Below are 24,922 nucleotides of genomic sequence, written 5' to 3'. Positions count from 1 at the left end.
TTCACAGATTTCTCATCTCGAACAAGTCTCGTTACAATAATTTGCATTACAATTGTTCTTTTTGACGTACCTTGATATTGATTTTCGCAATGATAAAGTCAATTTTAAAGAACATCATTGTTCTACTTATTTTATGGCACTTTTTCTCTCCTTTTTATCAACGTGCGGCATTCGATTTACGTGTGCATTCGAAAGTAACAGCTCGGAATTCGAACCTATCATGAAAGCGAGCAGACGAAAAACAATGTACGCGAGTCTGTAGCAAGCGAGTTACCGCTCAACGAATATTCGAAACGTTAACCTGCTGCCAGGCCAAGTCCCGACGAGCTTTTTCTCTGTATCAACTCGCGTGTAACGATCCGTCGAGGAGAGTTTCATGGCAGTTCGAATGGTCAATGTTCGATGAAAAATGCAGAACCGGCGCGTGATATCGTCCGACGGAACAATTCCATTAGGGATCTCGCTTGGGATCGACTGACAAGGGATGTTGGCCGAGAGCGCGGAGATCGAATGAGGAAAATAAAAAAAAGGAGGAAAAGGGAGACGGGCACAGCGACGAAAGAGGGGGAGGAAGGAGGGAGGCAGGCGACGAAAAGAGAGATAAAACGAGTGGAGACATTTTTGGAAAGTGCTTGGAAAACCCAAGCGGCCAGTTGAATTCCATACAATGACATTCCGTGCCGATGTTAAGAAGGCTACCTAACATACGAAAGTGGTGGAATTCTTATCCCACCTACAATTCTACTTTCTTTCTCTTTTACATGTCTCTCATGTTTGTTTATTCATTCGTGAAAATAACGCTGTGAATAAAAAGGTTGTCTATAGGCTGTTATTGCACAACAATAAACGAATTTTCAGACAAAATTTTACTCGTGAAATACGTGAAATTTAGTTGTTATTAGTTTTGAGCTATTGACATTATGAATTTCTTTGCCGAAAATTGGAGCAAATTTGTATAAAGCTGTGTAACATTAGCGCAATGTAAACGATATAGCACATTTCTTTAAAAAAAAAATATTCGAAATTAATTTTTTACTCGTTGGAAAATTCATCCACGACCATGTAACAGACTTTGTTGACGTTACAAATTTAAAGGTTTTTCGTTATTTTTCATCTTTTTTAAGGAATTTGTAATGGAAAAATGAATAAATAATATCCCGTGAAAGCATAAACCAGCACTTGAAATTTTTTGTCAGCATCAGGATATAATGGAAAAACTGTGGGAAAACTCTCGCCACGAAGTTCCACGATGAAAATGAAACGTACCGCCATGAATCAGAGTAAATGAAGGGTAGCGCGATTTTGATATCATAACTGCACTTCACCATTGAATTTACCTGACGTGCCTTCAGTGTTTCCACACATTCTCTTCCATCGCTTTATAACCAAGCGACAAAGAAATCTTTATTCCACTCTTTTCGTATCGTCATTTATTATATTGGTTTATCACGAATTATTAAATACCACGACTTGTTTTACTAATGGAAAACAATTCTCTTCTATGGTAGAAAATATGTCGTGTAGCAACATTGTTCAAAATACAGTTTGTCTTTTGTTTCGGATTGTATAATGAATATAACATTTATCTGAATGTAAAAATTAGTATTGTCAAGAATAGAATTTTTGTATATCTTTTGAAACTATATTTCGGTATTTTTGGTATATTAATTTCTTTGTGTGCTTTTGTACCAATGAGAATTGTAACTTTCGAGAATTCGTTAGTTCAATTTCTATTCTTTGAGTGAATAAATGGCATGAAAGGAATCGTTTCCAGAAATTGTGCAGAGTTTTGATAATACATCCTATTTTAGTGATTATAAAGAGGTTCATAATGAAATATGAGAACATAGTGGGAATGATTATTTAGAAAGTATCTATATTTTAGAATTAATTATATACTTTTTTTTATTTTTAAAACTTCCGAAAAAAAAACTATAATAAATTTTTAATTGGGAATAAGTAGACTGAAAACACAAGAATTTAGAAATAGAGTTGATATCGATAATCGATAACACAGTAGATAATCTTAAATGAGACACGGTTATTTCTGCTTGAAATCCAATTTAATCGGAGGGAATTACATGAACATTGCGGTGACGCTTGAAAAAAGCGAGCAAAAGATGGTAGAGAAGAAGTTCCTCGTACGGACGAAAGTAGGATTAGGATAGCACGTCGAAGAAGTGTCGAACTCGTGTCGCAAGCTTCACAGTCGTTGACTTGTTGTCTGGACGGATACAAAGACGGATACAAGGGGCCTTCAAAAACTTTTAATTAATACAGATGACGAGTACACAAAGCCTCAGACCGAGCAAAGAATTTTGGAACAAAGGCGAGAGAAGAGCATTGTTGTCGGATCTTGTTACGAGGACGTAGTACGTTGAGAGAACAAGATAGAGTGACAGGAATGCGAGGGCAGGTGAGAAGGGAGTAAGGGGGGGGGGGAGAGATAGAGAAAGAGAGAGAGAGAGAGAAAAGGATGGAAATGCGCCGGGAAGAAGCGAGAAAATACGGAAGCGCAGACCGACTTTCCATTATGGTGTTATCCGCACCCCCTTTGCTTTTCCCTTCCGCGTCCTCTCGGGCAACGGAAAACGTATAAACTAGAAATCTTTCGCGCGAGTAGTTTACCGTAACATCAATTCACTATAATACCAAGTGTAGGCAATGAAATTTCACCAGGCGTCCCGATATATGCAATACGACAGCGTTATCCGGCGTTCTATCATTTTCCCTCGTCGGTGACTCCCCTTTCCAAAGAAATGGTACATTTGTTTGATGTATACCATTATGACCGCACTATTCCTCTCAATTATACATGGTAAATCGTAGCACTGTTTGTTGAATATATCTAGCGATTCGAAATTTTGCTAATGGATTAAACACGTATTGATAATTACGTGGCTATTACAAATTACGCGGTGCCGTCGGATTATAGTGGAAATGTATTTGCGTTTGTAAAATCGGAGAATATTTCGCAGTCTTGTTTTAACCACTATATTCCCGTGAAACTAGAAACATTAATCTAATGTGAAAATTTAAACAGCAAGCCATAACGCGCGTTACATAATCGATTTATAATAATCGCCTTTATAGGCGATGCGGCCTCGAATATTTGAAATACAAAGTTCACGATATTTCATTAACGCGGAATTAAGATTCAATACTGAATGCGAAACAGGATTTGTCAATTTGTAGAAACGGCTAAGCAATCGTATAAGCGAAAGGTTATTAAAACTCGGTGCCTGAATATTCACGAGGTGAATATTCCAAGTAGGAGAATCATCACGTTCTTTATTACCTTCACTTAAATCAGTACCAAATTGTCGGTCCTCAAAACGAACGACGTACGAGACTGACGCTAGATTTTAATTAGTCTTTTCCGCAATCACATGAAACCGTCACGGAACATTGAAATTTTAATTCCTCTATTCAACTTCCTGCGCCCGTCGGAACTTTAATAGCTGACATAATTATGCTTAATTATGAAAGAAGGAAATTTAATAAAATGATATTATCGTCCATCGTCTTAGACTTTCAAAACTTGTAGCGTAAGGTAATTTTACCTCGCGGTGTTTTGCTCGTGCTCCATCGTGGCGTTTCAAGTATCCACCTCTTTTCTGCTTAAGTTAATTAGCAACAGCTATCGTCCGATAATGCGCGAACAGTCTCACTACCGATATCGACCCTTCGGTATATTGAATATTGATTTAATACTGTGTATATATATAAAATAATAGAAAAAAAAGATCAAAAAGTTTAACTACAGAGATGGCCCTTATAAAAATAAATAAAAACAATATCCAGTTAACATAGATCTGCATATCAATTTTCAAGAGATAACAATATTACTGACATGTTCACTGAAACAACTCAATCAAGGCTGACAACGTTAAGTACACAAGAATATTGACAAAACCGGTAAATATTGTAAATTAAGTTTTCTTTTTTTTATTTTGTATGCTGATATGTAAATCGACTTCGAGTGGTTTCAATGTTTACTTGGCATGGCTAACGTACGGCAGGAAATTTAATAGTGCAATAAAATGAACACATTGAGAAAATCAAGCGGAATGTCAGTAATAATTGTGAAATAAGATTTTGTGAAATAGACATACTCATATCATTATTGAAACTTTTTTTAATTTGTTCCAAAAATATGTTTGATGGATAGTCTTGTAAAATACTAGAATCTACATTATATATAGAGAAATATTTTTTCGATTTCTAATATCGAGAATTTGTTTAAGTATATTTGAATACTGACATTTGTTTTGATGCTAATAATAATGACATTTTTCGAAATGAGGATTAACGTATATGTGAAATCGAGGCGGAGCAAACGCTAACTCCGTTACTGCCGCATTGGTCGATCGTTTACACACGCATTCGACTCCGTCGATTCACAAACGGAAACCCAAATGATGGGATCGAGAATGTGTAGTCGAACCGAACGGCAGCGGTCGCGTTCGATTGCGGACGCATTCATTTACACGCGCATGTTCGTACGTTCGACGTATCGCGTTGTAGTCACTCCGGCATCGGGGTGTCTCGGGATCGCGTGGGGAAGAGGATTGGAATCACATAGGGTGGTACTGTCTATCCGAACTAGATTAAAAGCATTCGTTAGCGCGTTACGCCGTTTTCTGTTGAATCGCGTTCGTATACTCGCAATTTTATCAAGACTCGCGGGAATAGGAAATGGTTATAAGACAAATATCCTGCAATTTTTATTCAAGCTTTTCGAGACTTTTAAATGGAGCGATTTGTATAAGCAACAAATGCGTCTTTTAATATTATGATTTTAATATATGATTTCTAATTTCCTTTAAGAACCGGAAAAACTAGATTGCTACTGATTTCTGTAACTCGACGTTCGGATTATGTAAAGTAATTCCATGCAAAATTTTATGCATATTATTATGATGTAATGTATCTTGTTAAAACTTTATATAGACTCTAGATACATGTTTATGTATTTATTGTAATAAAAGTATTATACATACGAGCGCGAGAACACAAAGAAAAATTCTACTTTCCACTAATGCGTCGGAGTAAAACAGTGGCGGTCTTCGCGAGTGTAAGTTATTTAAGAACCGTGCGCCTTGATGCGAAACAAATCGCGAGCTAAGAGCGTAAGACTTGGTCGATGGTTAAATCCGTATTCGGCGGCAAGCACAACAGTCCCGCTTTTCAAACCTTCCCCCTCGTTGCGCCTGGGCGCTGACTCGCGCTCTACTCAGCAGGGCTCGAAAGCCCCGCCGCTTTAGCCAATGCCTCGCCGTTCCTTTGGCACTGACAATTGGATTCTTCGCGCTACTCCCGTTGAGTTACAGATTTTTCCTTTCCGCGAGAATTTTCTTGCAGACGCCTTTGAGCGAGGAGATATCCCGTCTCTATCGTCTTCGACGGCGCCGCGCTGTTTCTAAGTACCGTCCGCGAAAAGAAGGATCGTTACTCCGAGCTATTCCCTCGTTCGCTGCTTCGCTTCGTAAAATCAGCTTTTCTTTGATTCGCGCCGAAGAGAGAACGCTCGACAAGAGATCGAACCCTTGATGAAAACTCGCACGGAAAGCTCCTTTAATCGGTATCGACGTGTCAGCGTTTTGGCGGATTGTTGCGCGAAAACGACATACATCGCTGTCAGTGATTATGTCCCACAGCATCATTTTACAAAGCAATTTAATTGTTGTTACACTTAATAATTTCACTCCATTGTACGTTAAATCTCGACATTTGCTTTCTCTTGAAAAAAAAGATGGCCCAATCTTTGAACAATTTTAAACAAAGTCCTCAAGATATAATGGCTTTGCCATCTCGAGAAGCCTCTTTTTTTCTACGTGTTTCCTCGCAATCGAAGTGGTTCCGTGCCGGAGTGAGTCTTGATTTTTAACTGCTTTCGTGATCGAGACCATTAACAGCTAAGGAGGGCGAGTCAGAAAAGGGAAAGGGGATCTGACGGATGGAGAAAGGAGAGAAAAAAGTCGAATCTGCGCGTTTTCTAGTTATTTCTCACATCGCTTGAACCGATAACGCTAAATATATGACAATATAAAAGTTTAAATGATAAATTATTGTGAAAAGCGATGTCATTTTTGAAACATTGATGCGCGTTGAAACCACCGTCATTTACGTTCAATCGTCTAAATAAAAATAACAAATTATATTGCGGTTGCACGCGGGGAAAATCGATTGACATTCTTGTTAAAGTTTGATATTGATCATTGCATTACATTACATTTATCGTGTTACCTACATTTTGTTTGGGATTTGTTGCAAATAAATTTTGTTTGCGTATAAATATACTACCGCGAAAAAGGATTAAAATTATGTCGCTGCTCATTTTACATTTGCGCGCATTGTTAATTTAAAATAATATTAAAATGTATTAAATAATTTTTAATATTAACTGCGTCACTGGAAGTAATTTAGTTTCATGGCTATGTACAATACAGAGAGACCGAATCATTTTACATTTACGATAAAAGCGCAGTGCCTTCATATCCGGTTAACTTTAAAAGGGAAAGGTTGGAGAGTATCGATTCGATATAAATTTGTGTTTTAGCATATAGATTTTACGCGAAACGATTTTGCGCCGCTTGCAGAAGTGGCAATATCTCCTCCATATTTACCAACGTAATAGCAAACTAATTATCAAATACTGATCAATGTGTGATCATTTAAATCGTGAAAAACAATTTTCGCGACCCGTTAAACCATTATTAATAAATAATTTACATTACGGTACTTTTGTTTCGCAATTGTCATCAACAAACCTTTTTTCTGATTATTGATATGCTTTATTTTTTGTATAAATTACAAAGGTTTTGTTAATAATTCAGTTTGAAGTTTCTATGATTACACTTTTAATTACAATTATTATTTTTTTATTAAAATATATTGTGAAAAACAATCTTTTTTAATAGTTTCGCGAATTATTTTTAAGTATGTCATTGAATTTAAAATTTCACGTAATTCTTTATGTTATATTTTAAGGAAACTTACTCTGCAAAATTCATAATTTCTAAAATTAGAAACGAATACGTGAGGATTTTATTAATATAAAGATACTTATGAACTACTTTTTCCTGAAATGCGGAAATCTCTCAGGCTCGATTATCGAGCTTTGCGAGAGCGAATCGTAGACTAAGAGGGCAGAATCCCTCATGAGAAGATATAAGACAAAAGTCGAGGTATTTCCGGGAGTAATTTTCCGCCGGCTGCCTTCGGAAAATGTTTATTCATAAGTCAGCGGAATGTGCACGGTGTACGATTGTTCCGCAAGGTTCTCCACCGCCCTCGCGGAACCGTCTGCGTTCTCTCGTCTTTTTTTTTTTGTTTTTTTTTGCGAGAAGCCGAGACGTCCCAACGTTAATACGGTGTTAATGGGGAAAAGATTCGCGGAAGAAGCATCGTTGACGTCCGCTTTGCGTTGAACGGATGAGCGCGAACAAACGCAAAAAGAACGTGGTGGGTACTCGGAAAAAACTTCAAGTAATGAGACAATGTTAGCGTTTCGGGCGGAGGAAGAAAAAGGAAGCCGCGATGCATGAATAATCCATGTATCACTGCAACGAGCTTTATCATAAATTATAAGCCTTGGAGAGGATTGTTATTGGCTAATTGATGTAACACCGTTCGACAGACGAAATTATGTGTTATTCATAATTTGTTGAACTCGTTTGTATTTTCGAAACGCGTTAACCCGCATTTTAAATCGATAAATGCCATTAAGCGGATTAAGATGCAACATCCGTTTCGTTGAGATGAATAAAACGAAATACATTTGAAGTACTAACCAAATCGCAAATAAAAATCGTTCAAGTGCACTTTATAACAAGTTTCAGGTATTCATAAACGCTAATTTAATCGAATAATTCCACGGCAAAAGAAAGAATTGTAAAACAATTGAATATTATACGCGAATTAACAGCTATCTCCATCATTTTGTGGTATATAAAGCTGCAAAGTCGATTAATAGAATTGATTTTGAACATACGAGGAGATAATTAGATTGATTATTTGTAGCTTATGAATATTTTTGTTTCATAAGTAAATAATTTATGATTAAATGTACCAATAAACAAATAGAAGAGAGTAACTGAAGTATTATAAATTAGTTTTTTAAATAAAAATTGATCCCTTTTTATATTTTAACATCTGTCTAAATTTTAATGGAGTTTTAGCGCTGTACAATTTTATATTCTTGCTTTATTTCTTTTCTTTTCTCCCTCTCTCTTTCTTTCGTTGAGATAAGGGTACTTAATTTTAACTCGATCGCATTGAATCTGACAAGAAGTTAATCATGGAGTGACGCGACAATTGCCGACAATTTTTACTTTCTAACCTCCTGCTCTGAGTTACTCTACGTCGTTTCCGTGCACGTTCGTAACCCCGTCTTTTTGCCTTGAATTAAGATCCACCGCCGTGCTCGACCGCCGTGCTTTCCGGTTATTCTCATTCCGGTTGTTATCTTTTGTTCGGGGCGAGAGAAGAACGAGGGGAAAGATTTCAGGATGGACGGAAAGAGTCGGAACAAGCGGCGGGAGGGGTATACCGAGGGATTTATCATCGGGCAACAGCGCGCCGGCCACGGTATTAAATTAAGTTATGCCCATCTTAGAATTTTTTATTATCACCGAGGACGGCGAGCCGGGGAGCGCATTTCTCTGGTTCTCGACTACCGCGCAAGACGCGTTTTTATATCCTTCTCCTTCTCCTTTTTTCTTGGTTTCCGCGTTGATCGGCGCGCGGGCGAGCGAGCGAGCGAACTCATGCTTCTCGCGCATATTTCTGCATTAAGCTCTCGACACTCACTTTACTGTCGTCCGACTTTATTTGCAATTTTAAACGGCGTTCGATTTATGAGTAAAGTTCTCGTATATAGGCGAACAAGACGTAAGCGGCGGCCGCTGCGCCGTCTAATAAATATTTTCCACGCGGCATTATCGGATATATACCGAGCGTAACCCCCAAACTCGAATTACGCGGTTAATGTGTAATTGTTTTATGTTTGTAGTGGCTCTAATGACACCGATACTAATGGCTGAATCGGCTAAATCATAACAGCAATTATTAGATATGTTGTTGTAGATCATAGAAAATATTGTCATTTGTATAATTCGATTGTGACATTTCTGCTATAAGTTACTTCAAAACTTGTAAAATTGCTTTAAAATAAAAATTAACTATTTAATGGTTATTATTAATATTCAGTAAATATCACAGATTTATCAAAAACATCGATTCTTTAAATTGAGAATATTAAAAGTATATTTGACTAATTTTGTTTGTATATAATAATAAAGTCCTTGAATGCTGAAATATTCATTAAATTAATTCAAGATTTTAACAAAAAAATGTCTTCATGGCGTGCCGAAAGTTTATGCTTGAAGAATTCGATTTGTGTATATGTAAAAGAGTCATATGCTGATTCAATGCATTTTGTAAATGCGCATTTATTGCGAAAGTGAGTCAGTATGCTATACAATAAGGTGTAGCAGTAGAGACGAAACGGGAGGGATGGAAGTGACGAGAGAGGGGTGGCATTAGAGGTACGGGCTGGCGGTAAAAGGAAAACGCGAAATAAAGGCACGAAGGAGGTAAATTACTTCTGGAGCGATGTCGTAAACATTGACCAATTACCACGAATAATTAATCGCTAGTGCTTCATTCTATCTCACCGCTCGATACGGAAATTTCGGCCAATTTTCCAAGTTTGCTTCCATCGAGATCTCTCGGTAAACGAGACAATATAATCAGTTTTTGATAGTAAAATTAATGAGTGTAGTTCCAGCAATGTAATAATGCCTATATAAACCTGCGCAATTGCTAATAATTTTACCGTTGATTTTACTTTAAAAGAACTATTCTCTCTTTCATTCAACAGTTTCATAATTCCAAGTTATTCTTTTAAATTGCTTTTTAGAGATATTCATGGACATTCCAATACAACAATTTAATGCAAACGCATTTAACCCTCGCGCTTGCGTTTATATTTACGCCGTGAAATTGCGCGACAATCTTCGCGTGATATTTTAATCCAATCAAAATCGGAAATTCGATTCGTCGCATTTGAACGCATACGTGGACGGATATACACTGGCATATACATATATATGTAAACGCGTCACGGGCACTTACCTGTTGAAAAAACGGTCGGTCCCACCGAGTCCATCTCCCACGTAGACTCCCAGGGGTCTCTTGAGTTCCGCGACTGGACGACGAAGAGTCCAAGTGTCGGCGCGAAAGAAAGAAGGGAAAGGCCCGGGGTATTTCTCGAAGCAAGAAGGCAGATTGTGATCGCTGTCGTGTATCGATAATCCCTCCCTTGCCGCGTACTTTCCTTCTCTCTATTCCTCTCTTTCATTTCTGTCTCTTTTTTTTTCTCTCTCGCCCTCTCTTTCGACGCGTTCTTTCTACCAAATATCGCCTTGTTATCTTTCTTTGCGTAAAAAATGTCCCTTCAGGTATGCCAGCGGCAACCTCGTGGATTGCCACGAGCACAACCATCCCTGGGAGTACCACGCGGACAAACATCAAGCCAGAAACTGCGATACGTTGGCCCGAGTACGGCAGCTCACCCCGGACATCCCCTTACGCGGGAGACGCATGCGTCGCTTTTAAACCAACGCCGAAACCATCCCCCTTCCTAACTCGCGGCTATCTTTCTCCCGTCCTCTGGTCCTCCGAATCGCTCCCGTTTCTCGCTCCTGTCCTGTTTGCATAATGACACTGCTAACGATTTGCGGGAAATGTGATCTATGATCAATTTTGGGACACGCTCTCTCGAAGGCGGAGCCGTTATTTACAACGCGCGTATTTCGTTGGAGAAAGAGTCATTTTTCAGATCATCGCTTTAATAAGAGTGTTAATGGATGGAAGGAAACTCTCTTTCTCTCTCTCTCTTTTTCTGAATGGAAACACCGCTGCAGGGAATATTGAAAAATTTCCAAGGCCACGAGTTCTTCCACGGCTTACGCGTCCCAACGTATATCTTGGAATGCATAAACTCGCCCGTAACTCGCGACTTTAGCCCGCCAAGGAAAAAACAAGCAATGGAAGAGCCAAGAACATCTCTCCGATCATCGTAAAATCTGGTCTGGCGCGAATTCGTACGTGTACGTACGGCGATCCCGAGGCCGAGAGGGTCGGCGCGCCTGCGTCAGGAATGTCGGTGGTGGGCGAGCGGGGTGGGGGGTGTCGTTGGGGGGCATGGGGGTGAGTCAGTCAGGCCGCAGCGCGCGTTCAGAAAACTACCCTTAACGCGGGGTCTTATGCGCTCGCCGGAGTAATTTATAATTGAGTCGCGAGTACGCGGTGAGAATCCGAGGCTCGCGTCCGTCGAGTTCTGGCCCTTCTCTCGAAATCCGGAAATCGTGAAACGACGAGTCATCCCGGAGGAGGACTGACTTGCCTCTGCCACGAGAAACGCAACATACAGCATTATTTAGAGCGTCGCGTCGTGTCGAGAAGAGCGCAGAGAGACGCGGTGAACCGTGATTGTCGAAGATTCACGTCGTTGTCGAAGGTTCACGTGGCGCATCCCGGAGAATCGTACGACGGGAATGGGAAGGACGGCCGGAAACGCGAACGTTCGCGAATTCGTGGAATTGGATTAAGCTCACGTCGACGTCGAGCCACGACGTGCCGTTGAGGACGCGAGGCGTGAAGTGCAGCAAGTAACGCGCCGGAAGACATACAAATGCTGCGGGAAACACCGTGGAAAATACACTCGCACGAGTTCGACGGTGTGACGTCGCGTGCGGCGAGGGTGGTAGCACGGAGCGAGATTCGAGAGAGCCCCTAGTCGCGCGAGTGCAATGTACCGAGTGCTCTGTAAAAGTGTCGTACAAATACCAGCACGCGAGCTGCTATTAATCGTGCCCGTCTCCCGCTTCTTTCTCGCGGAAGCAACTTCTCCGCCGGACTGCGCTTGATCGCTAAATAGGACGGATCGTTTGCGTTTCCCGGCGAAAGTTGAAGAGAGCTTTCTACATTTGTATCATTCCGGTTTACAACGGCCCACCATTGTTCTGCGAGAAAGAACCGCGTCGCAGCGAACGCGCAAGAAAAACGTCTTATCAAAAACTAGCTATTCCACTTTCGGACTTTCGGCTTTAGCTGAGTCGCGCCGTATACATTTCCCTCGGCGGGAAATCAAAGAGAAAGGGGATATTGCGCGTGGGTCGGGAGCGTCGGCTAGAAAATGGAAAATATATCCGTTCGGTGGAAGCCGCGGGAAAGCGGAGAAGGACAATTACAGCCAGTTACGTGGAGGATGTAACGCGAGCCGGAATCGTGGCCAGCGCCGGATCCAGGGTCAACGTCTCGCGCGGCAAAGCTCGGCGATGGCTTTGTCGTGAGGGCTCTTGGCTTGGAGCGTGTGGGACGCGCGAAAATATGGGATGGTCGTGGAATCACAGGAAGAAAGAGTCGAGATAATCGCGGCGAGATAGAGCCCACACAGTGTCAAGCATGTGGGATTTCTGAAAGTCAACGGTGGCAAACGGATAAGGTGGCAGATAATCGTTTACACCGTCGAAGTGCGAAGACCCTGAACTACCGGACGCTCTTCGTGTAGCTTGTTAGTACATGTCGTCGCAACGGTGGAAAACAACGCGAAAAAGACCGACCGACCGAGGGTGACTCGGCGAAACGACGGAGAAAGGTCGCGAGGAAAGTCGAAGAGAAGGTCGGAGGGGAAGTAAAGGAGGAAACATCTTGTATCTCCTGTGGGAAATACATTGCGGCGTCCGCCTTTCGGTGGCCCAGTCCAGAAGTGACATCCCTTCCAAAATTGATCCTTCCATTAACCCGTCAAGCGAACACGGGCGGACGCGGCGACGGTGGAAGAATGTAAATAGTCTTACTTGCGAGAGAGGAAGAGAGAGAGAAAGAGCGTTACGCGGATCGCCGCGACAAAGTGGCACAACGATCGCGGCCATTATTACGATGTCAGCGACCGGCTCGGAGGGAAACGCGCGCTTCTTTCTTCCCTAACGTCGACGACCGCCCACACCGACCGACTTTTCGATATATCCGCGGAATATTTTACCACGCGCGGGAGAAAGAGGGAGAAAGAGAGAGAGAGAGAGAGAGAAGAAGAAAGTGATAAATGGCGTGTGTCGATACTTCTCTTCGATGGTCGTTGAATAGGCACTCTCGCGGCGTTCTGTCGTTTTGTACAGTTATACAAACGTGCCAGAAACGACAAGTATTTTTTTACGCGTAGCTCAAACCCCTCGTTACGCTTACTTCCTCGTTCCTTCCTTATTGCTCACCGGGAACGCGCTAATCTGAGCGCGCGACCGTCTCTCGCGTTCTCGTCGTACTGCTCGAGAATTCAACGTGTCCGTGACGATTTTTCCCCTCTTCTTCAACGATCTTCTCCTCGCGGCGCGCCTGTGTGTGCGACGAGGGAGAGGAATTTCGCCGATTTACACGGGCGCCACGCCTGCAACGTCTTCGTCGCGAAGACGTGGACGCATCGTCTCATCGTCCCGCATCTCTTCTGCTCCTCCCCTACCCAGTGATGAAGGTGGTATGTTTATGACGAAGGTGGTTTATCTTTTCATAGGTGGCACGCTGCGACGGTGGTGTTAAGTGTGCAGTGATCACGGGTGACCGAGGGAAGACGGGAAAGAAGGTGGTCAATATGACTCCTATCTTCCTCGTCGTGTTGCTGGCGATTGACCCGATTATCGCGCAGAGTAACGGTGAGTAAAAATTAACGGAAAATTCTAGTGTAAAGTAACTCTACCGGCACGGACAATTTCTCCGGCGGTGGACATTTCGTGCGCGAGGACAATGACCGCGACGAGTGCTCTCTTACTCGGGACTCTCGAAATCTACGAGAGCCGAGCGACGTGTCACTTTTCCACGCGCGTATCTCGCGTTCGATCGCGCGTATAAAAGAGAGTCGAGTCGCATGCGGCCGCGTCGCAGCGAAATCAGATCGAAAGCACCGATACGTTCGTTCGCTCGAGCCGCGTATGTCGCGTTATTTAAACGCGACGAGATAATCCTTCCGCATGAACGAATGCCCCGGATCTCTTGTAATTTATTACAGTTTACTTATTAGCTATGACGCCGCTGTCGGTCGCACACGCTCTCGATCGATGGGACGTGTGTGAAAAATTTGTCGCTTATCGCAATGCTGCATAAAAGTCAAAATGTTTTATTGTTACTCTTGCAACGCACGCGCTGTGAGATATTTCCACGCGAGTCTGACTCGATCTCTTTATACGCGTAATCGTTTTGCGAAATTAGCCGTGGTCGCGGTAATCTCATTATTAAGTGCAAAGAGACTCTCGCTGTATGGTTTGTGTGCGAAGGAAGTAACGAAACGGTAGAAGAACTAAACCGAAAGCGTAGTAATGTTCTCTTGTTCGAAATATAATACTCACGCTTCACGGACGCTCGCGAAAGCGGAGAAAAGAGAACAGACTACTAATGCGTTGCGCGAGTGTGTTGAATGCATGGAAAACGGCAAAAGAAAACGCCGTCGGCGTGACTGCCGCTCCCTGGGGTCGAGCTTAAAAGAGCTCGGCTGACTCGTCGTTGAAGAGACGAGCAATAACGCGTGCTTCGAGCAAGGGAGCGGCTCGACTGTTAAATAACGAGCGCACGCATGTCGCGCTGAATTGCGTGCGTATCGTAACATATGTCGGTGACGAGTCCGTCACGGCAGGACGCCTCGCGCGTGATTAAATCTCGTCGAGGACGTCGAAAATTCAAGTCTCGCGATATCAAATTCATCAATCTCCCGCCGAAAATATGATCGCGCGACGTTATCAAGTCGTCGACACCAAGCTTGATCTTGGAGAGACGCAGTACCGGAGAACACCCTATGGACTTTAAGACGTTTACGTTAAACTCGACCGACGAGGCAACGCCTCGCGAGCCCATCTGCGGACCTGAGAAAAGCTATCACGAACACCATGGCGTTTCTTGTCGCTGCGACGTTAATAAACGTGAATTTAGGGTCGAACAATCAGGCGCGATGCTAGGCTGCGGCAATCATTACGCGGTAATCTGTCGCCGCAGTCGGTAATCCTGGCGAGCTTTACGCTGACTCCGTAATGACGATGATACATCCCCGGCATTTCAGTCAATTAATTACATCGCGACGTAATCCTAATTCGGCTGTCGGAAAGCTCTCGCCGGATTTGGATGCTTTGCGAGTTTCAGCGATGAGGGAACGATAATGTCGAATCGACCGGATGTGTAAAACGCCGCGCGTTGTTGCCGGATCAATGCAACGACGGTAAGTAGGTAATGGAAAGTCAGCGCGCAAGCTACGCTTTTAAAAGCTCGCTCTCCCTTCACATGTCCGACCACGGTCGAGTTAACGATCGCGAGTGAGTCGACTCGAAATATCGGTTCTCCTGCGGAACAGCCGGTAACGTAGCGGAACGGGCGTTAGTAACGAATGACGAGTTAGCTGCGATCAGCGCGGAACGAATCATTTTCCCCGATGGAGATGCCGATTTGAATTCAATAGCTCCGTTTTCCGCAATTCTCTCCGACAGGCAAACGCGCGCTCGCGCTCGCGCTCGCGCGGATGCCGCCGGCTTGCATTCAGGCATTCAGGCAACACGCAGGGGAAATCCGCGGGCGCTTTTTGTCTTACTTCCTTTTTTTTTTAATTCGCGCAGCGCTGATCGTTCGCTTTCCATCGGTCGATTCGAACGCGGAAAATTGGCACTCTGTTCCTCGCGTCAGCGACAGCGAAAGGAGAATCAAAAAAAAAAAAAAGAGGGAACGTCATGCGCGGCTAAAAGGAAGAAAGAAGGACGGGCGGCGGAAGGAGACACCGCCCGCGTGATGGCGGTGGGATGGGTGGAATCCATAGTTAATGCAGATCCGTCCCGTCCGTCCTGTCTAACTCGAGGAAAAGGAAACAGCTCGGGTCGACTGCGAAGATTTCCTCGGAGGCTCGCCTGTCCGTGCGACGACGTCTACGTAGAGCGATAAAGGGGGGGGGGGGGGGAAGGGAGTGTCTTCTTTCGCGGGCTAAGGGGATGCGAGTGTAGCTATCGAGTCCGCGTCTTTTTTTCTTTCATTTCCTTTCCGCCGTCCCTTTCACTCTCGAAGAATTGGTCGCGCTTTTCCACATTTCCGAGCCAACTTCGTGTATGAGTGCGCATTACACAGACACTGCACTGATTTTGCTTTTCACGTGTGTGTCGTGAAAAATGCCGCCGGCTGTGGCCCGCCGGTTACCAGCGAGATCCGGTCGGTAATTCGCGATGACGTAGGTGGCGAATATTTCCAAATCACACGTCACTTCCGGCTCGGCGTAGCGCGTTTCATATGGTGTATGCGCCAGTACCTTTTATAATGCACATACAGACATACACGCGCATACGTATAGATGTATACACGGTATTTTTCGTCCCTCTCTTTTAACCACCTCTCTTCTTCTTTGTTCCCGCTCTCCCTTCTCGTTCTCTCAGTCGCGCGGTATGTCAACGTCCCGCTTTTCTACGTCACGCTGCAAAATGGATTCTCCACGGCTCGACCTCAGCACGACAACCAAAAGCGAGCGAGGCGAACGGTAAATAGATTTTTTGAGGCCATAAAGAGAACATCGAGCCGGTGGCTGGTTCGGGAACATCCAGAAAATAGTCTCGCAAATTTTCAAATAATACCATTTTCAGCGGTATTTCAGGAAAATCATGAACTCATCGAAATTTTAGTTTGATCGTTGTGAGAATAAAAATATCTTAGCTCCGCTTAGACTTCCGATAGTTTTTAATTCAAAAGGCGAAGATTGAATTCCACTCTCGATATTTCTGTATCGATGTTGAATAATTATCAACTCCAAGCTTATCAAAGAATCAGAGGCTAGAAAATTGTGCGGACAATTTTTGAGTATATATGTATTAAAGAAAATTGAAACAACGAAATCTTGTATACAGATTAGAAACAGTCGCGTATATTTAGTACCACGTAACGTAATCATCTACCTTGTTTATCGGTTGCGGAAATCTTGGTTTTGGTATAAGCACGCATAAAAAGAGAGATCTACTACAACGAAATATCTCGCTCTCCCAATCAGGCGCGATAGAAACGCTCGGCCGTCGCCGTTGTTTCCCGAAAAATAACGCTGCCGCGTTTTATGAGACATTATGCACGCTGAACGATGGCGCGTAGTATAGGTACACCCACGTCGCGCTACTCTCCGCCCCATGCCACCCTCTAGCGAACGTCGGTTGCCGTGATCATATTTCATCGGCATGTCAAGCGAAGAAAAACTCGTTTCTACCGTAATCATATCTCTCCACGAATCTGGCTAGACCCGCAGCCATAATACACCGCCATTACGATTGAGATAAACCGAAGGAATCGCGCGTCGGAGGCCACGCGAGATATCGGGGGCGACTTCCAAAAAGTATTTCTGTGCAAAGGGAGAAATTTCTCAAACGTCACGGCATTCAATAAAACGCGGGAGATCCACGGCGGGCGCGCGCGCGCGCGGGAAAAAAATTATATCACTTTATACAAGCGGAATATATAGAAGCGTTCAACGGATTTCTGCAGTTGGACGGATGACGGCGCAGCTTGCCCTCTCGCGGAATCATCGGTCCTTTTTTCCGTTGCTTCAGCCTCCGGGCGAAAAACAGCCGTCGCATTTTTGGACCCGGTGAGGTCGCGCGTTATTTATCGTCCGGCCAGACGTGAGATAATTTACATTCCCGCCGATCCCGTCTCGTCCGCCGGTTTCGGTTCTAACCTGTCGCTCGCTCCGCACAACCTGTCGCCGTTTTTATCAGTAATTGACAGAGTAGACGCGCGCGGCGCATCAGAACACTTTTCAAAGGGTGCCCAGGTACAGCCGGAGCCAAAGAACGGCGCGGGAAAAACGTGGCCAAAAATCGAGTACGACATGTAATGACGGGTGACAGCCGCTTGCGCGTGCCGTCGCATCGGTGCATTTGCGTTCCGCCAGTTTTTTTCCCCGTTTTTGCATTCGCCGTTCAAGCGTTTCGCGCCTTTGTACATATGAAATAAACGCGTTCCTGGGGGAGCAGCGCCAGACCGCTTCCGACTATCGCCGCCCTCATTCGGCGCTTTCCGCATCACCGGGCTTGTAACGCCGGGCAATTTGGAAAATCAAAACCAACCGATTTCGCAACATGCTCTTTTACGCGAAAATTTTGCTCTTTTTTGAAAATTGCCATTCAACGCTGAATCTCCTCACAAATCACGATGAAAAACGGGCTCGCTCGCTCGCTCGCTCGCTCGCTCTCAAAGGCGTGTGCGCGCCGGGATCTCTGCACAGTTCACTTAATTAGTCGCGGCGCCGCAGCAAAGGCATGAAACGCGAAAGAAGTGCGCCGTACGTACCGGACAACACCGAACGGAGTCGCGCGGACGTCGGCCTGGAAACGGGGAGTCTAGGTTACTCTTCGATCGCTCTACGTACACACTCGCGTGTTCGCGTGCTACCGCTTTAGGTATGTACGCGCCGGTTACACCTACCCACCTACGCCGGCCGCAACGTATGCAGGCACGTCGAAGTAGCTCGCAGAATGGCCGGATGATAAAGTAAAAAAGTTACTCCGGCCATTTTATGGGGAACTCGCGGAGCCCGAGAAGCGCGAGGTCTCGGACGATCCTCGCTCGAGGGCGAGCGCGGGCGTTGCATCCGACCCCTTTCTCTCGCGTCCTCCTTCTCGCGTCGTGCTACATCTTCCGCTTTTTTTTCACACCGCGCTCGATATAGCGTGTCCTGCCGCAGCACACCTCTCCCCCTTTCTTCTCGTTCCCGCTTGCAGGCTTTTACGGTATCGAACGAATGTCGTCGGGATAAACCCCCGTGGACTCACTCCCCCTCCCGTCGCCTCCGCTCCCCCGGTCTTCACGAGCCGCAAGGCATCGCGCGGAGGGTAGCGTAGCGTAGCTTAGCCGCAACATTCTCGGGTTTACACCCTCGGCGTGAACTTACTTGCGGATCTGGGATTAGCCGCCATGGCCGGCGGAGCTCCGTTTGCGGGTTAAACTGATTCTGTCGTATCGCGACGGCAAACTCGCGCGATCGGAGCTAACTTTTACAGTGTTCGACACAGCCGGGGAATCGGTGGTGGTGCGCCGAGTTTTCATCCTCGAAACGAATGCGGAACACGAGAGAACACTACCGACCACACTTGCCCGACCACTTAACGTTTATAATCGCGCAAATAGAAATCAGTAATTGACTCTTTTATCGATCTTCTTCGCGAATTAAATAAAGAATAAGCGAGATTTTTTCAAATGAAACGGCTATATTATTAATGAACATTTAAATAAGGAATATGTAATATCAAATGTAATTTCATTACGATATCAAAAGCCTTGGGATTTACTTTCTCCATTACCAAACGTCCGTATTTATGTGCAATATAGATACATAATAGGTATGTAAAATACTGTTGACGTCAAATAATGCGGCGAACAACTATGCCCGCCGTCGCATTCAGCGTTAATTAATCGTGCAAACTTTTCGCCCACGTTGATGCATCGACTGTGGTCGCATTTAACGCCGCGCATTGAAATGCAGATGATAATTACCCGCGCGTAATGCGAAAAAATCGCTCGTGTTAATTGCCAGACCGAGAGTTGCTACGACCGTCACGCGACTGCGGCGAGGAGTTTCTCATTTCGTTGCAGAAAGCAGAGACAGACCGCTGTCTCGGATTAGGGGTGACGTCGGAGAGAGCACTGCCGCAAAAGTTAGTTAATGTAATTAACCATTCTATGTGAATCAAGCTGCGAGCCTTTAGCTACAAGTTACTTTTTAGTCGCCTGCGCGACTCCAAACGCGACTCGTTTTTTAAATCACCATCTTTGCACTGCGCATTTTTTTACACCGTGTTAATATAAGACCACCGTGATAAGCGCAGAAATTGCTCTATATATTATCGGAGAAAATATTTCTACTATTTTATTCTGCTAAATTTAATTTTGCTTAATGTTATTTTAAATTGTCCCCATTTGGCAATTTTTACAATGTGCATCTTGATTATTCTTACAATAATTTTTATAGCTCGAAAATAATAAATTAATACTTTATTTATGTCCACCAATCTAAAATTTAATAATTTTGCTAAAGTTATTTGCTTTTAAAATATTATTTATTATTTATTTCCTTATTCTTCTGCTATCTGAATTATTCAAAATCTTGATTCATGAATAGCCAGAGTGGATTTTGATGTTTTTAGTGAGCTTGCATTTTTAATGAATGCGTACATCGATTGCATAGAATATGCACATATCCATTATAGTAGAAAAAAAAGTTGCATAAATTATAAGAAGTTATAATAAACTGCAATCGTGTAAAAGGCTTATTGCGCCACAATGCAATTCAAAGTATAAACATGCATACTTCACTTCTAGAAAATACTTTGTAATGCGTAAATAACGTAAATTAAATATCCTATTAACTTGTACGGGAAAAGTTAATTATGATATAATTTAGTTTATAAAGCTATTCAAAAAGCGAAGAACGTCTGCGAATAAAACAAGTACGGATAAAAATTTGTTTTTTCATAAAATTCGCGATGCACACGCCTTTTACCCGCTTTTTGTATAAGGCATCGTTACACGCGGTTAACGTGAATGTTGGCTGAATTTACAGACAGATGTGAACTCGTCGTTGCAGTGAACGCGGGTAAACGCCCGCGTCTCCATCCGTGCGTTTCACGTCGGATCACCGGAACGTTACAAAATACGGGCATCACCGCGGTAACGATCGCGAAAACATTTACGGGCGCGAGCCCCGCAACATCGCGGCTGCTTCGCGAAACTGCGTTGCCTGTATTTCTACGAATTGTGCGAGATTGGTTTGCAGCGAGGCGCCTAATCAAAGGATAATAACGTTCGCGGAACGAATTTATAATCTACTTATGTAGGACTTGCTCTCTCTCCCTCTCGCGTTCGCGCGCACGTGTCGGACGGAAAACGCGCGCAGTCTCGCTCCCAAAATTACGGTTAATCTGCGCGCACGAATCTCCGAACAGTTCCTATCTTGACGTTTTGATTTATTAAATGTTCTATGCGATTATTCATTCCGTTCGCAACGCTTTGCACCGTTACAACGACGTTTTCGCGGTACGCACAGGAGAAGAGACAAAAGCGAGTGAAATATCAAAGATACGATATATTTATACGCCCGCGTAAAATACAAAATATGAGTTATAATCTCGCCATTTTTGCATGTGGACACGAGCGCGGCCTATTATTTCCGCGTTTTTCTCCGCGTTTTTTACCGTTAACCGCGTATCCGCGAAAGCTATGTGACTTTCGGCTTCACTAACTGCATTTCCTAGTACATTATCGGACAGATTTATATCGCCGCCGGAAACGAATGGCTCCCAAAGCGCGCGGAACATTCGTGAAATTTCGAATATTAAATTTATGATGGATTGCTGCCTTCCGCGAGGTTCCGCTATTTTTCGAGGCTAAGGCTGGGAGAATGTTATCGCCGTGAAAAGAGGCGATAAAAGGGAGAAAATAAAAAATTTGAAAAATCACATCAACACTACGCGTATCTGCTTATACATATATGTGAGCAGAACCATCACTTTTTTTATTAGCTGCATGAAGCTTCGAATATGTCATATAGTAATTGTTCAACGTTTTAAAAACGATTATTAAATTATAACAGTTGTCCGAATTATAACAATTGTCCGATGAAATTGTTGTGTTATGCAGCGCACTTACCCGGCGGATTGTATTTTTTTTTTTTGCTTTTTTACGTAATGTTAAAATCGCTTTGTGTCATTATGTAATCAACGATAATAGGTGCGAGCAATTCTCTAAAAATCCGTGCGGGATCATCCTCGACAAACATGTCAAACGATTGCTTGATTGGATCGCCGCTATAGCGAAATGAAAAAGGGTCATTCATAAACAATATCAAACGATGGGTATCGCGCGAGCGGTCGGGCGTGAAACAGTTTTAGTGAAAGCTCTTGTGTGAAGCTATTCCCTATTCACGTGCCATGCAACGATCGGGCTTGCAACCGGCGCACGCTCGACATCTCGTTAATGCGAAGCCGATGGTGGCCGTTTGAAAAACGAAACGCCGCGCAAACCGGCCTATCGAAATCGGATCACTCCGCCTGCGCTCAGGATGAGAGACGAAAGGCGATTACTAAGACCGCAATTAACGTGTACGCGTGCCTATATGACGAAGTCGTCGCGCGAACTCGCGACCGCGATATCATTTTTTTTTTTTTTTTTTTTTTTTTTTCAATTTGAGCGCAAGTTAAAAAGGCATGTATGATTACGGCAGATTACTTATCGATTACTATTATGAAGGGTCTTATATAAGGTCATAGAGGGAGCGGCGCGCGCACCATTCTGTCGTACTTGTATCGCTCATGAGCGCGAGAGTGTCGACGTTCCACATAGTGGTACCATAATTTGCAATAACTGCCGTAATAACCATGCCTTCTTACCGGCCGGAATAATATCGCGATAATTCCCTCGATAAAAATGCCATCGCTCCGTGCTGTCGAGTCTCTCTCCATTCTAGTACGATCATTCCCGTACTATCTAACTTTATCGATACGAATGTATCGATAAGAATTTTTCAGCCACCAGGAGGAAGAGAAATAACAGCTTAGTTACTAGTGAAAAAAATTCATTATCGATAGACCGAAGCGCGACTACTCTGTTGACCGCGTTGCGCTTGTCGGTTCTTGAAAGTCTAGTAGTTAACCGGAAGAGTTGCACGTGGCTCGCTTCATGTCAATATTACGAAACCACTGCAATCGGAATTTCTCCTCTAGTGTGTAAAATACGGATGGCTGGCAGCGATGCTCCATGGCAAACTCATGAGCAAATATATTTGCAAATCGAGCTCGTTATTAGGAGCCAGTTTGCCCTGTCTTACTTCAATAGGTTTATCGATGCCGTCATCGATATTCGGCGGAAATATAAAAATAAAATTTCACAATATGAATACAGATAATCAATAGCGGAAACCGAAAAAGCGCGATCGACATTTCAGAAGAAGGGACACAAGCTTCCAGAGTTTTGCGATCCACCTGTATCGATCTACACACGTGCGCGCGCGCGTGTATGTGTGAACGAAAGAGTTGGATAATACGGGCGGTGCAACGTGTGTGCGAGACGGTCTTTGAAAAATCGACGGCTACAAGTAGAGATTTCGCTCGCGTTTGCATAAAACGAAAGTCCCGATCAGCTCTCTATAGCCGCCACCATCGACCTGCCTTCTCGTTTCCCACCTTCTATCCGGTTTTTCCATTCGAGACACCTTTCCTGCCAATAGCAGTCTGCGGCCGCGGCACGGGGTCGTTAGCCATGCACGTTCCACGTTCCCTACTTTCAATTTTGCATCAACTATTTTTCACGCCGCTTTTTGCTTTCCTCTCAATCCTCGACTCCCGAAACTAACTTCGAGCACTTATAAGCGTGTACTCGCGCATGATACCGGATCACCCGTCTCGGCAAATACTTCTTTTCTTATCGCAACACAGGTTTTCCTCGCCAACTTATATTGGCAAGTAATATGAAGATGGAATAGAATCGACCACACCCGTCGCAATGACGCATGAAATAACCGATTCAAAACTTTGTTCACGATATTCTTGCATCATAAATTTAGAATTTTTATGTCTCATAATGTTGAGAATTTATTTAAATTAATTTTTTAAATTGTTTAAAAACATTTACATTAAAATGATAATATTTAAGATATTCTGTGCTATTTTACAATGGATATGTTATGCTTATATTAACACGATATTTAATACTTTTGTCGACGAATCTTCATGTTGTTCTCGATAATTTCAAGGAATTTTTTTTTAATGTTCAATATTTCACGAAGGCTTATCTTCCCTTTGATCATCACTTTATCCCTTCTTATTAGATTCCTACGTATTAACTGCCAAAGGGCAACTGTACGTAATAAGACTTTTATACCTTGTTTACGAGTACGGAACAATAAACCCGTATTAAAATTATAGTTTGCGCTCTACGTGTCTGAAGAATGGGCGACTGCTATTTGAGCGTGATGCGAAGGAAGAACTCTGCGAACGTGTCTTGCTTCTATTCTCTCGGTCGTATATAAATGCAGGAAATATCTTGCACTTTCTATTGTACGTTATTAAAAAGAAAAAGAAGGAAAACGAAAAAGCATAAGAAACAATTGTCGATTGAAAAAAGATGTAAAAAGTTTATACGGGGAACAATGCACTGTTGCATTTTTAATAAACTCACGCTTCACAAGTACGATATAGAGACTGTAAGAATGTCTATATATTTGAACCCTTCTTTAAATTCAGTTTTCATCGTATGAGCATTATATCATCGCTCTCAAAGAACGTCCTCCAATAAATTCTCTGCATTCTGTTAATTGTCAGATGAGCGCGTGGAAAATTTTATAATGAGCAACATGATGCCATTGCAGGAAGAAAAATAACAAATTAATAAGAATGAAAAAATATAATTAGAATTTCTGCTACAAATAGCGTTTACGCTATTAAAATTTCTATTTAAAAATATGATTTTTTGATAAAACTTGTATCACTCGCGTAAAAATTAATTTATATAATTTTCTCACTTTCAAATATGTTTTGCATGACGCGATTCTACGCGACAATATATATTGAATTCCTAAACAAACTCGAGTTTACTGCATCCATATGCTTCCTCCGCGAAAAGAACACCCGGAGATGCATAGTCGCGTTTAAAAGCGCATTCGCCGAGAGTGATCATTCAAAGAGAACTTCAGTTATCCGCGCTTCACGCTCCGCTGCCCGCGCGCCTGCCTTACGCACACCAGATACTATTTTTACGTCGACGCCCTTTAAAGAGTTTCGCGATCACATTTTCTCCGACCTTCTTCTAAAAAGCATCGCTCGAAGTCCCAACATCGTTATCGTTGCACGCGCGCTTGCATTCGCGGGCT

At 43.2% G+C, this 24,922-nt stretch overlaps 1 protein-coding gene and 1 long non-coding RNA gene across 9 annotated transcripts in view; one reads left to right on the top strand and one right to left on the bottom strand.

The window, feature by feature from the left end:
- The window catches only part of Lar (tyrosine-protein phosphatase Lar), a 375,895-nt gene that overhangs the window by 150,945 nt on the left and 200,028 nt on the right, over positions 1-24,922 (top strand). For all 7 annotated transcript variants that reach the window (XM_067357826.1, XM_067357827.1, XM_012371239.2 and 4 more), the window contains one exon: positions 13,577-13,715. In XM_067357826.1, coding sequence (XP_067213927.1) covers positions 13,655-13,715 — 61 coding nt within the window. In that variant the 5' untranslated portion in view covers positions 13,577-13,654. The remainder of the gene's footprint in view (positions 1-13,576; positions 13,716-24,922) is intronic.
- Positions 1-24,922, bottom strand: part of LOC105674736 (uncharacterized) — a 246,038-nt gene that overhangs the window by 34,944 nt on the left and 186,172 nt on the right. Inside the window, exon 1 of one of the 2 annotated variants that reach the window (XR_010890911.1) lies at positions 10,141-10,903. The exons of the other annotated variant lie outside the window; for it this stretch is intronic. This is a non-coding gene — a long non-coding RNA (uncharacterized lncRNA). Of the gene's footprint in view, positions 1-10,140; positions 10,904-24,922 lie in introns of those variants that run through there. 2 annotated transcript variants of the gene reach the window in all.

Source organism: Linepithema humile, chromosome 6 (assembly GCF_040581485.1).
Source record: "Linepithema humile isolate Giens D197 chromosome 6, Lhum_UNIL_v1.0, whole genome shotgun sequence".
NCBI classification, from domain to species: domain Eukaryota; kingdom Metazoa; phylum Arthropoda; class Insecta; order Hymenoptera; family Formicidae; genus Linepithema; species Linepithema humile.
This window is presented reverse-complemented; position numbering and strand designations above follow the sequence as displayed.